This window comes from Balaenoptera acutorostrata, chromosome 19 (genome assembly GCF_949987535.1).
Source record: "Balaenoptera acutorostrata chromosome 19, mBalAcu1.1, whole genome shotgun sequence".
Classification (NCBI taxonomy): domain Eukaryota; kingdom Metazoa; phylum Chordata; class Mammalia; order Artiodactyla; family Balaenopteridae; genus Balaenoptera; species Balaenoptera acutorostrata.
The window spans coordinates 55,903,687-55,915,405 of record NC_080082.1 but is presented as its reverse complement, the minus strand read 5'-3'; the positions used below and the strand labels follow the sequence as shown (position 1 = coordinate 55,915,405).

General features: G+C 41.7%; 1 protein-coding gene across 3 annotated transcripts in view; it reads left to right on the top strand.

Annotated features, from left to right (window-relative positions):
• The first annotated feature begins 903 nt into the window (after positions 1 to 903).
• The window catches only part of ZNF235 (zinc finger protein 235), a 48,652-nt gene continuing 37,836 nt past the window's right edge, over positions 904 to 11,719 (top strand). The window contains exons 1-2 of one of the 3 annotated variants that reach the window (XM_057534588.1): positions 904 to 1,012; positions 1,351 to 1,426. Coding sequence is in view for 1 of the 3 variants with exons in the window: in XM_057534587.1 (XP_057390570.1) it covers positions 1,473 to 1,484 (12 nt within the window). In the remaining 2 variants the exon portion in view is untranslated. Of the gene's footprint in view, positions 1,013 to 1,350; positions 1,427 to 1,457; positions 1,485 to 11,719 lie in introns of those variants that run through there. The other 2 variants (XM_057534589.1, XM_057534587.1) reach the window with 2 other exon arrangements.

Genomic DNA, 11,719 nt, shown 5'->3' with positions numbered 1-11,719 from the left:
TGGAACAAAGAAGGCAATCCAGTCAAGGTAAGACTGAGATCTTGTGTTCCTTAAATTTGTTCAGTGCAGTTCAGGCCAATCCTCTTTCAAGATCTCCGTTTTTAACCCACACGTCGCTCCCACTCTATGATGATTTTTATTTTCTTTCCATATTTCAAGCTTCACTTTTCTCTCCTATACAACATATTTCCTTGACAACCGCTTATTAGTATAGTTATATGAGAAAAGGGGTGGGGGGGGGAAGTGAGAAAAAGAAAAGGGAAAACTGGGCTCAACCAGCGGCACAGAATTCATCCAAACTGAACCCAATTATTTGTAACACCAAAGGGCTGCATGGCAGGAAGCACCACCATGCAGCCACTCTGGAAACTAATGTAGAAGATCCAGATCTAGAAAAAGAAACTTCTGTCCAGGCAAGCAGGTCAGTGGCGCTCAGTCCACTGAAGCTCTGGGTTCTTTTGGAGACATTTGGGCTCCAGAACAACATGTCTATAGAATATTTTCCCCTCCAGGACTCTGGGAAATTTAATCTATGTACTCATTGTAGTAATCCACATTTCCGCCCAGGGAGCCGAGGCTGTAGTCATTGTTGCCCTAGGGAACTGTAGGAAGTGTGGTCCAGGCGCTCCCAATGACCGCAAGCACTTTTGCCCCAGGCAGGCAGGACCGTGGACAGCGCTCCCCCTCGGCATTCTGGGAAACACTGCTCAGGCGCTGCGAGTACTCGCAGGCACTTCCGCCCCCAGTGGGCGGGGCTGTGGATGTTGTCCTCCTCGGGCATTCTGGGAAGTGTAGTCCAGGAACTCCGTGTAGTCCCAGGCACTTCCGTTCCCAAAGGGCCGTGATGGGGAATTCTGGGAAATGTTGATCTAGGGCTCCTGGTAGTTGCAGGCACTTCCGGCCCAGGTGGGCGAGGTTATGACCATCTTTTCTCTCGTAATGATTGTCAGTTTCGCGTCCCGCAACCCTTCGGAACTTCCTCGAGTTGCTCTCGAGCAACAGCAACCCGGTTGTGAGTTTAAGGGGGAAAGCGGATATTTGGGGTGTAAGGACGACAGTTTTAGTTCACTTAGGCGAAGTCGTCTCGAGTTTGGGGAGATTCTCCTGTCCCGGAGTTGGGCGCGGGCCCGGGTTGCAGTCTTTCCCGCGCTCAGCTACCCCAATTCGCCTCCCACACCTGTCAGCCACTTTCTGGCAGTATAACATTGGGCAAGTTATTTAATCTCTCTGTGCCTCTGTGTGCTCATCTGTTAAATGGGTTGATAGCAGTACCTTCCTAATAGCTTTGGAATGTCCTCTGTGGTTCATTTGGGCAATGGTGATATTTCACAGCCTCCTTTCCTTCCCCAGCCCTGACTTCACAAGAAGGACTTGCACCGAAGTGCAGGGAGTAAGTAACCCCTTGGCTCCTGGCCCAGGGCCCCACGTGAGTAGGACTTGGCATTCTTCTTCTGTAAAAGATATTCACATAAATGGGAGAAAAGGTAGGTTGTGTATTTATTTGGTTGTGAGCGATGCCAGTAATTAAGCCTTAGTCGTTAAGTTCCAGTCTAGGGGCTTTATACAAATTACATTTAGAGTGGCCCTATGAAAAGTGTATTTACTGTTCAGGAATAGTAATACTTTTAAAAAATTACTTAAAAATTTTTTATTAATCTATTTTTTAAAATAAACGTATAGCAGAACTAGCTTTTATGAGAAAACTGTATTTCCATATACATATTTAATGAGAAGAGTAGCGATGTTTTACATTTTTGCAAATCTCTTTGATTCTTGACTTTTTATAAGAAAAATAGCTGGATTTTCTTAGCCTCTTCTGTGCTATCTGTTGTGAGATATTGTTTTGGTTGAAGTAATGAAGAAAATCCAGCCTCCCACAGTTATAGTTAGGAAAGAAAGGATTATTTTAATAGACTTTACAGATAATATTCTCCTTTGATACTGCACCCAAGATCCACAAGTGGTAGTTTCTTAAGGTTATTGCAATGTGGAATCTGAAACCATATCAGAGTACTTTTAAAAAATTAATTAATTAATTAATTAATTTATTTATGGCTGTGTTGGGTCTTCGTTTCTGTGCGAGGGCTTTCTCTAGTTGCGGCGAGCGAGGGCCACTCTTCATCGCGGTGCGCGGGCCTCTCACTGTCGCGGCGCACAGGCTCCAGACGCGCAGGCTAAATAGTTGTGGCTCACGGGCCTAGTTGCTCCGCGGCATGTGGGATCCTCCCAGACCAGGGCTCGAACCCGTGTCCCCTGCATTGGCAGGCAGACTCTCAACCACTGCGCCACCAGGGAAGCCCCCAGAGTACTTTTTGTACTACATTACATTACAACCCTTTGGTCCGTTTTGTATTTTGTGTACTTTGAGTCTTTTATCCATTAATGGTTTTATGAAATTATGCATCGCTCATTTGGAAAATATTAATGGCCGAGTTTTACAGATATTTCAAATATTGACACACTTGATTTTACAAGATTTTAAAAAATCATATTTGTCAATACCATCACCGGTCTCATCAGAAAAGTCCTGTCTCTAAAGACCTTAAGTCTGTCAAGCTCTCAGTGATACAAGTTTTCCAAAATTCTGATACTTTGCTGCCAGTAATTTTCTTTGAAGTGACAGGCTTGTTTTGCTCATTTCCAAAAGTTCTGCCAGATACCTAGATCTGAGCAATCATAGTTTGTTAGTTGTTCTTTCAAGAAAAGGGATGTTCTCCAGAAAGAAATGCCTAGTATTCCTGGTAGCTCCAAGAATGGCCACAGCTGCCTTTTCTTGGGACAACCATTGTTGTCGGTAAGCATATGCAGTAAGCATAAGCATATGCAGTAAGTAAGCATAAATTTTACTGCAGACTATCACAAGGACGTATACCCCAGGACTGAGATGCAGTAAAATTAATAACTTTTTTTTTTAATTAATAACTTTTACTGTTTCATCAAGAACTTTCTTAAGTGAAACTATCACTGTTTTTACTATGAGTGAAAAGCAATAAAGAATACAGTGACTGCTTACATTTTTGGTGTCACTGCTTTGATTTATGCCAAGGTGCTAGCGATTTTCAACAACATTCTTTTGCACCATCGTTGTGATTACAGACAGCGAAAAAGACAACCAGTGCCTTGGTATTATTAGGAAAATAGTTTTGACCCTACGGACTCTCTGAAGGGGTCTCTGGGACCCCCAGGAGTCCACAGGCTATCCCTTGAGAACTGCTGCTTTATTTCTTGGAGCATCTGCCAACTTTTTCAGAATATTCAAAAGCTGACATATAATTATTGATAATATTTTCATGGTCTAAGACACATGTCTTTAGAAACAAACCGGCACTAATGTGCGGCTCCTATATGTATCATATGGTAACTTTAATCATAATGATGATAATTATTAGCATCTATTGGGCACTTATTAATAGGCAGAGACTCCAATGCTTTGCACGTATCAATTTGCGTATTCCTCATAAGACCCTATTGTTTTACAGATGAGGGAACAGAGGCACAGAGAGGTTCCTTGAACAATGGCTTATGCTGAGGGTCACACAGCCAGGAAATGGCAGAGCCAGAGTTAAGTCCCAGCAGGCTGGTTCCATTGCCTGGGCTCTTGGCCAGCACATTCTGCTTTCATTAGGATGTCAAGTAGGCTTAGGAGTTTTTGAGGATGAGGTCAAAACCAGGAGAAAACATATTGAAGCAGAGGATGTTTAAACTGAGAATAATTAAAGTCTAAAAGCTAGATGAGCAGGAAGGGGCCATGGTAGAAGAGGAACAGCCCAAGGAGAGGCCTGGAGGCTTTTGTGGGAAAGCAAGTGGAATACTAAGGCCAGACATTTCGTGTGGTGAGAGGGAGAGAAAAGGTCTGACCTGGAAAGTTTCTGTGAATTGTGTGTTTATTTTAAAGGCGCAGGGGAGCCATGGAGGTATGTCATGCAAGAACATAACCACATTTCCATCTTAGGCAGAACCCTGACAGTGAGAAGGAGAGCTAATTGATTAGGGATAATATTCTGAGCGCTTAAGGCTCAGACCTGCTCGTTTTGAGCTCTAACACTTACTCAGTGACCTTGGGCAAGTTACTTAATCTCTCTGTGCCTCAGGGTCAAAGATGTAAAATACAGACAATATCATTACATATTTCATGAGGTTATTGTATGGGTTAAAAGAGACTATATATCATCGGTTGGATTATATATAAGTGCTAGAGTGTGGCAAAAACTAAATATATGTAAGACATTTTATTTTGTAATATCAAGCATGACAAAAGCAAGAAGTTTTCAGAAGGAATATGTAGAGCACATAGAGATATTTCAAGGTATCCTCTTCTCTCTCACCCCCTTCACTTTGAAACTTCAATGCTATCTTACCTTTGAACAAACATCAATATTCTATACGAAGGCTTCTTTTATTTTTTTAATTGAAGTATAGTTGATTTGCAATGTTGCGTTAGTTTCTGCTGTACAGCAAAGTGATTCAGTTATACATACATATATACATTCTTTTTCATATTCTTTTCTATTATGGTTTATCACAGGATATTGAATATAGTTCCCTGTGCTATACAGTAGGACCTTGTTGTTTATCCATTCTATATATAATAGTTTGCAAGTGCTAATCCCAAACTCCCAATCCATCCCTCCCCATTGGCAACCACAAGTCTGTTCTCTCTGTGAGTCTGTCTCTGTAGATCATGTGTGTCATATTTTAGATTTCACATATAAGTGATATCATATGGTATTTGTCTTCTCTGTCTGACTTACTTCACTTAGTATGTTAATCTCTAAGTCCATTCGTGTTGCTGTGAATGGCATTATTTCATTCTTTTTTATGGCTGAGTAATATTCCACTGTATATATATGTACCACATCTTCTTTATCCGTTCATCTGTTGATGGACATTTAGGTTGTTTCCATGTCTTGCCTATTGAAGACTACTTTTTAAATATCTGCTTGGGAATTCCCTGGCGGTCCAGTGGTTAGGACTCTGCGCTTTCACTGCTGAGGGCCCGGGTTTAATCCCTGGTTGGGGAACTAAGATCCAGCAAGCTGCAGAGCACGGCCAAAAAAAAAAAAATCTGCTTAACATGATTCCTTTATCCTTTGAATTCAGAATGTTTTGGCACAGGGAGGGGCTTATAAGAATTGCCTCTATTTTTTTTTTAAAGTTGGTCTGGTAGATCTAAAATCAGGTCTGCCTTTCCACTCTGGGTATTTGCCTCCAGTGGCACTAAGAAACCATGATGCTTCTCTTTCTTCTTAGAGATTGCCCCACTGGTATCTATAATGGAGAGAAGAGGGAAGGTGGAAGTCAGGAGGCCTGGATGCTGGGCTCAGCTCCCTTCCTGGCTCACTGGGAGCCCTTGGGAAGTTAGTTCCCTTACTCCTAGTGAGGCAGGTTGTGTAGGGGCTGGGAGCAAGGACTCAGGCCACAAACCATCTGGGTTCATCACCTAGTGCAGTGGTTCTCAGCCCTGACTGCATCCTGAAATCACCTGGGGAGCTTTCCAAAATTACGGATGCCTTGACAGATTCTAATTTAGTTTTAGCAGGGCCTAAGCATTTTTTTAAGCTCTCCTGCAATGTTAACATGCTGCCAGGGTCGAGAGCTACTATCTGGGAAGTTAAGGCTTGGAGTGAAAATCCTGGTTTTTCTGTTGGCTACTGGATTATCAGGAAGAAGCTACTTAACTCTGTGTCTTAATTTCCTTATTGTCCCTATCTCTGTCTTAACTGTTGTGAAGATTAAATCAGATATTACATGTAAAGCGCTTAAATTACTGCCTTAATATGCATAAGTCCTCAATAGATGTCAGCTGCTGTAATTATTAATGGCAGAATTTTGTTAATGCCTACATTTCATTATGGGATGGAGACCACCAGGAGTCCGTTGGGTATGGGGAGGATTTCTTATTTTACATTGAATGGTGAATATGGCCATCCAATGTAAAGTAACCAATTTTATATTGATGGGCTGACATTTGAGTGGGGAACTTGAAGGAAGGGAAGGGTCATCCATATGAGGGTTCCAGACACATTGTAAATCCATTTCCAGGGTTGGCTTTCAGAGTTTGCGTTTTGCCCTGTTCTCTTCATTCTCCCAGGCTCTGTCTCTGTTGTAAAAGATTAGCTTCCAGGTTTTTACTCTTTTTTTCCCGGAATTTATGGAGCTCTGAATCACTGCTAGGTTTTAAAACCACATGTGTTACCACATCAGCTTTCTTTCCCCTTAATTCTCATGGATGAAATATCCCAGCAAGAGCTGAAAGACCACTCTCTGCTTTCACACTGCATTCCAGGCAGTGGGTGATAAAGATACTTTTCTCCCAAGCTTGCGAGTTATTCCAACCATTCCAAGGCCTCACAGCCCCTTAGACATTAGCATAACTTTCCAATGTGATGTTCTGAGGCAAAAATGACTTTAAACTCTGTCTGAAAAATCCCCTGCTAATCCCATCTGTGAACATTTTGTTAACGATTTCGAGTAGGGCCCTGATGTCCAGGTGTGTAGGTTGGGCGGCGTGGCCCTGATTCTGAAACATTCAGCTCTGCAGAGTTATGTAGAGCCTGTTCATCAAGCCCCTGCCACGACAACAGAAGAGACAACTTTTTTTTTTTTGAAGTATAGTTGATTTACAATGTTGCGTTAATTACTGCTGTGCAGTAGTACATATATATACATTCTTTTTTAAAATATTCTTTTCCTTTATGGTTTATCATAGGATATTGAATATAGTTCTCTGTGCTATACAGTAGGATCTCATTTATCCATTCTATATATAAAAACTTACATCTACTAACCCCAGCCTCTCACTCCGTCCCTCCCTCAACCCCCTCCCCCTTGGCAACCACCAGTCTGTTCCAGAAGAGACAACTTATTCTTTTAAAGATTTAATTTTATTTATTTTTGGCTGCATTGGGTCTTCGTTGCTGCACACGGGCTTTCTCTAGTCGTGGCGAGCGGGGGCTACTCTTCGTTGCGGTGCATGGGCTTCTCCTTGCAGTGGCTTCTCTTGTTGCGGAGCACGGGCTCTAGGTGCGTGGGCTTCAGTAGTTGTGGCACAAGGGCTCATTAGTTGTGGCTCGCGGGCTCTAGAGCGCAGGCTCAGTAGTTGTGGCACATGGGCTTAGTTGCTCCGCGGCATGTGGGATCTTCCTGGACCAGGGCTCGAACCCGTGTCCCCTGCATTGGCAGGTGGATTCTTATCCACTGCGCCACTGGGAAAGTCCCCAGGAGAGACAACTTTTAATTGACTGTTCTTACAGGGAGGGAAGTGAAGTTCTCAAAACAATTCCTCTGAAGTCATGTAACAGTGAATTGAAAAACTGAAAAAAAAAATCTCAAACGTTTAGATGTCTGTCTAAGTTTAGAAACTTTGTGGAAAACATATCTGACCAAAGCACAGGATAATCAGAGTAGATGTCAGCAAGTTCCCATGAAAAAAGAACCACGAAGCATGATTGGTGTGTTGGCAGCTTGGTTGTATCTTAGACCACTATGACATTCAGAGAGTTTGCAAAAGAGAGAAATCTCATAACTCCAGTAATTATGGAAAAGCCAGAATGAAGCTATTAACCAGTGATCAGCGTAGAATAATGCATACAGCAAAGAAAAGCTGCCAGTGTGCTGCATGTGCAAAAGCCTTCAGTAATGTCTCCGACTTTGATCTTCATCAGCGAGTCTATTTCAGAAAGACGCTTTACACATGTAACAAATGTGGGAGAGGCTTCTGTTACAGCTCAGCTCATTGTATTCTTTGGAGGCTTCACATGGGAGGAAAATGCTTTAGGTGTGGTAAGGGCTTCTTTCAGAGCTCACAAATATGGGAAAGGCTTCAGCTGTAGATCAGCGCTTAGTGTTCATTGCAAAATCCAGACAGGAGAGAAACGCTATTAACTGTCAGGAGTGCGGTAGGGCCTTTATTCACACCTTGCATCCTCAGGGCCATTAGAGAATCCACACTGAGGAGAAACCCATCAACCCTGATGTATGTGGGAGCTTCCATCGTACACCCGCACAGAATGCTTACTGGAAAGTTCACGTGGGAGAGAAACTGTCCAAATGTGAGGAAAGCAGGAAGGGCTTCATCTGTAGCTCAAATCTTTACATTCATCAGGGGATTCCCCACGGGATAGAAACCCTGTAAATGTGAGGAATCTGGTAAGGGCTCAGCCAGCTCTAACACTCCTAGGCCTATCATAAAATCCACACTGGAGAGCAACCGTGTGTATGCTAAGTACGTGATGAGGGCTTCAGTCTTCAAGTCTTCAGGCCCGTCAAGGAGTCCACACTGGAGAGAAACAAGATAAATATGGGCATGTGGGAAGAACTTCAGGAGAAACTCCCATTCTGAAATTCATCTGGTAGTCCATACAGGAGACAATCCCTATTTTTCAAAAAAGAGCTGCTTCTATCAATTCATATTTTAAAGTTCATCAGAAGGCACCCAATTGAAGGAAACCTTATAAGCGTGAGGAGTATGGGCAGGGCTTGAAGTTGGAGTTTGCGATGTCAGGTTCAGTTTTCTACTGGTGAGAAACCATACAAATGTGAGGAGTGTGGAAAAGACTTCAGTCATAGCGAAGATCTTAAAATTCATTGTAGGATCCACACAGGACAGAAGCCCTGTAATTGCAAGGACTGCGGAAAGGGCTTCGGTCAGGCCATTCTGGTCCATCAGAGAGACAGCAGTGAAGAGAAAACATTCAGATGTGAGAAGTAAAGGGTAAAGACTATGTCAGAATCTATAGCCTCAAGCCTGCCAGAGAGCCCATACTCGGGGTTGGGGGTGTGGGGAGAAAACCATAAAATTGTGAGGCGTGTGGGAAAGTCTTCTCTGGATTAATTGGAGGATCCACGTGGAAGAGAAACCCTATAAATAGGAGATGTGTACTAGGTGCTTCGGTTACACCTCAAGACTTCAACTTCATCATAGTCTCCGCTCTGGAGAGAAACCATACAAATATGAAAGTGTATACAGTATGGTTTTCAGATGGTTCTTGTGACTTCAGAATCATCAAACTGTTCACACAGGAGAGAAACCTTACCATTATGAGCTATGCGGTCAGCGCTTCAGTTGGAGATCACATTTTGTAAATCATCACATTTATCCAAGATGAATTTTGAAGAAGTGATGAGAGTGGGAGGAACTTTATCCGAGGATCCACGTAGGGAAACAGTTCTATGAAATGGTGTCTGTCAAAGACTTCAGTGAGGTCTAAATTCATCTAATCCTCTGGTCAAATAGAAGAGAAAATATTTTCATTAAAGTCTGTGTTTCAGGGGCTTCCCTGGCGGTCCAGTGGTTAAGACTCTGTGCTTCCACTGCAGGGGACACGGGTTCAGTCCCTGGACGGGGAACTAAGATCCCGCATGCTGCGTGGCCAAAAAAAAAATAAAGTCTGTGTTTCAGGAGTAGCTTGACACATCCCAGTGGTTAAGAGCCCACACAGCAGAGAACCCTCGTAAGTGGTACACTAAGGGCGTCAGTCAGAACGGTGGCATTTATCACACATTACTCAGGAGGGAGGCCTTAGAAAGGATAACTATGATCAGGTCCTTAAAAGTGTGATCATAGACATGCCAAGATTGATTTCCACTAGGATGTAAGCTCCATGAGGGCAGAGCTTTTGTTCACTGCTGAAGCCACACAGCCTTACTAAGCATTGCTTAGTGCTTTGTAGGTGTGCTCAGAACTTGTTTGTTTTATGATTAAAGAGAGAAAATGTATATAAAAGGGAAAAAATTATATTAAGTTCATCTGAAAATTTTCATATAAAATATATTCAGAAGAATCCAATGGTCTTAATAAAACTAATTCAAGTAGATAGTCAAAATGCAGAAGACCAATAGTACTACAATTCATCATCTAATTTGGTCTTACACTGGTGTGTGATTGGCTCCTGTTCTTTCCCCAGCCTTTGTTCTTACAGTGAGTGGGAAGATTTCGGGGCTGATCAAGGAAAAAGATAGGACCAGGAAGTGGCAGTGGTACCCAATCAGGTTCATTGGGATGGTGCTTTGATAAGATCGCATGTGTGAAGGGAAGTCTCAGAGCATGAGACCTTCCAGAGACAACGGTGGGTGGCCACCACCACCACTGAGAAGAGAAAGAGGGCAAAGGGAACTTCCGGGGGAGGTGGGGATGGGAGCGGGGGTGGGGTGGGCTTACAGGTCTAAGTGATGTCACTTGGCAGTACAAGGTGGAGCCTTGGGGTCAGAGAACTCCGAAAGGCAGCAGCTGCTTAGGGTCTGTTACAGCTCCAGGGTTTGTCTTAATCTCTGGCTAGCAGATGTTGGATGCAATTTGGCAGAGTGTACAAAATAAGCAGGCTCCAAATGACTTAAAATATGCTCATTTGGGCTGCATTAAAATAATTGATTACATGAGGATTTCAGTTTGGCACCAGCAGGCTTTTGAGCTCATGGTCCCAGGCGGCTATAAAGAAGTAAATAACATAGAACAACAAGGTCCTACTGTATAACACAGGGAACTGTATTCAATATCCTGTGATAAACCATAATGGAAAAGAATATGAAAAAGAAGATATATATATATATATATATATATATATATATATATATATATATACACACACACACACACACACATACACATGTATAACTGAGTCACTTTGCTGTACAGCAGAAATTAACACAACATTGTAAATCAACTATACTTCAATTTTAAAAAAAGTAAACAACATAGGGCCAATAAACAAGGGCTATCGTTGGCTAATTTACAAAACAGTTCTCAAATTGGGTTCTTAGTATTTGGGACTCTGTTTCATATTCCATCTCTTGTAAACAATCTGAATTCAGCTATCCTTTATGATTTTTGTGATGGTATAGCGTGGCTAAAAAATTACTTTTGTTAATCTTTCACTAACTGGATACTCCATAACACTTAAATCTTTTGACCCCACTAGAGTGTTAAAGTAGAATTTTACTGTAACACTTAGAAAGTGTCAAAAGTAGTTGCTAATGACAAAAGTTGTCACAGTAAACTTTAAACTGATAATTAGTTTTTTTATTCTTCATCTTTTCATTGAGGTGTTGATGTGATTATATTCAGAGTGCTATAGTATTTCTCCCATCAACATTTGTTAGGTAGGGCTGTGTTGGATTTGAAGAATATTAATTTTGTCAAGTTCCCTATCCAACGTTCCCCCTCCTAATCCTCAAGAAAGAGAAAATTTTTTTTAATTGTTGCATGTGGTCATTTTATTTTTAGATGTTTTCATTATTGGTGTAGGCTTGACATTCTTACACAGTTTTCTCTATGGGTAGCTGTAAAAAAATGTGTAAATTTCAGAGAGGAGTCAGTATATTTTGAAATGTTTAATATGTATCTCTCTTCGATCTGCAAATCTTAGAACAGGAATTTAAATTTAAATTAGGAAATTTAAAGCATAGAAAAGATAAGTACCATGAATGATGTCACTAAGTTTTCAACAAATGGATATAACGAGTGTTCCTCAAGAAGAATTTGAGTAAGATTTGATATACTTAGATATGCTTTTAATAACATGGAGCTGTTAAAATGATGGCGCAAACATGACGGGACATAATCGGATTTACGGAAAATAGGTTCTGTCTACAGATTAATATCAAAAACATATGAACATATGTACGTGTGTATATGTGCATCAGATAGCATGTGAAGGACACCTTGTATAAACAACTTGTTCTGATAAGGAGGATTTTATGGAATATTTGTTCTTTTAGATTT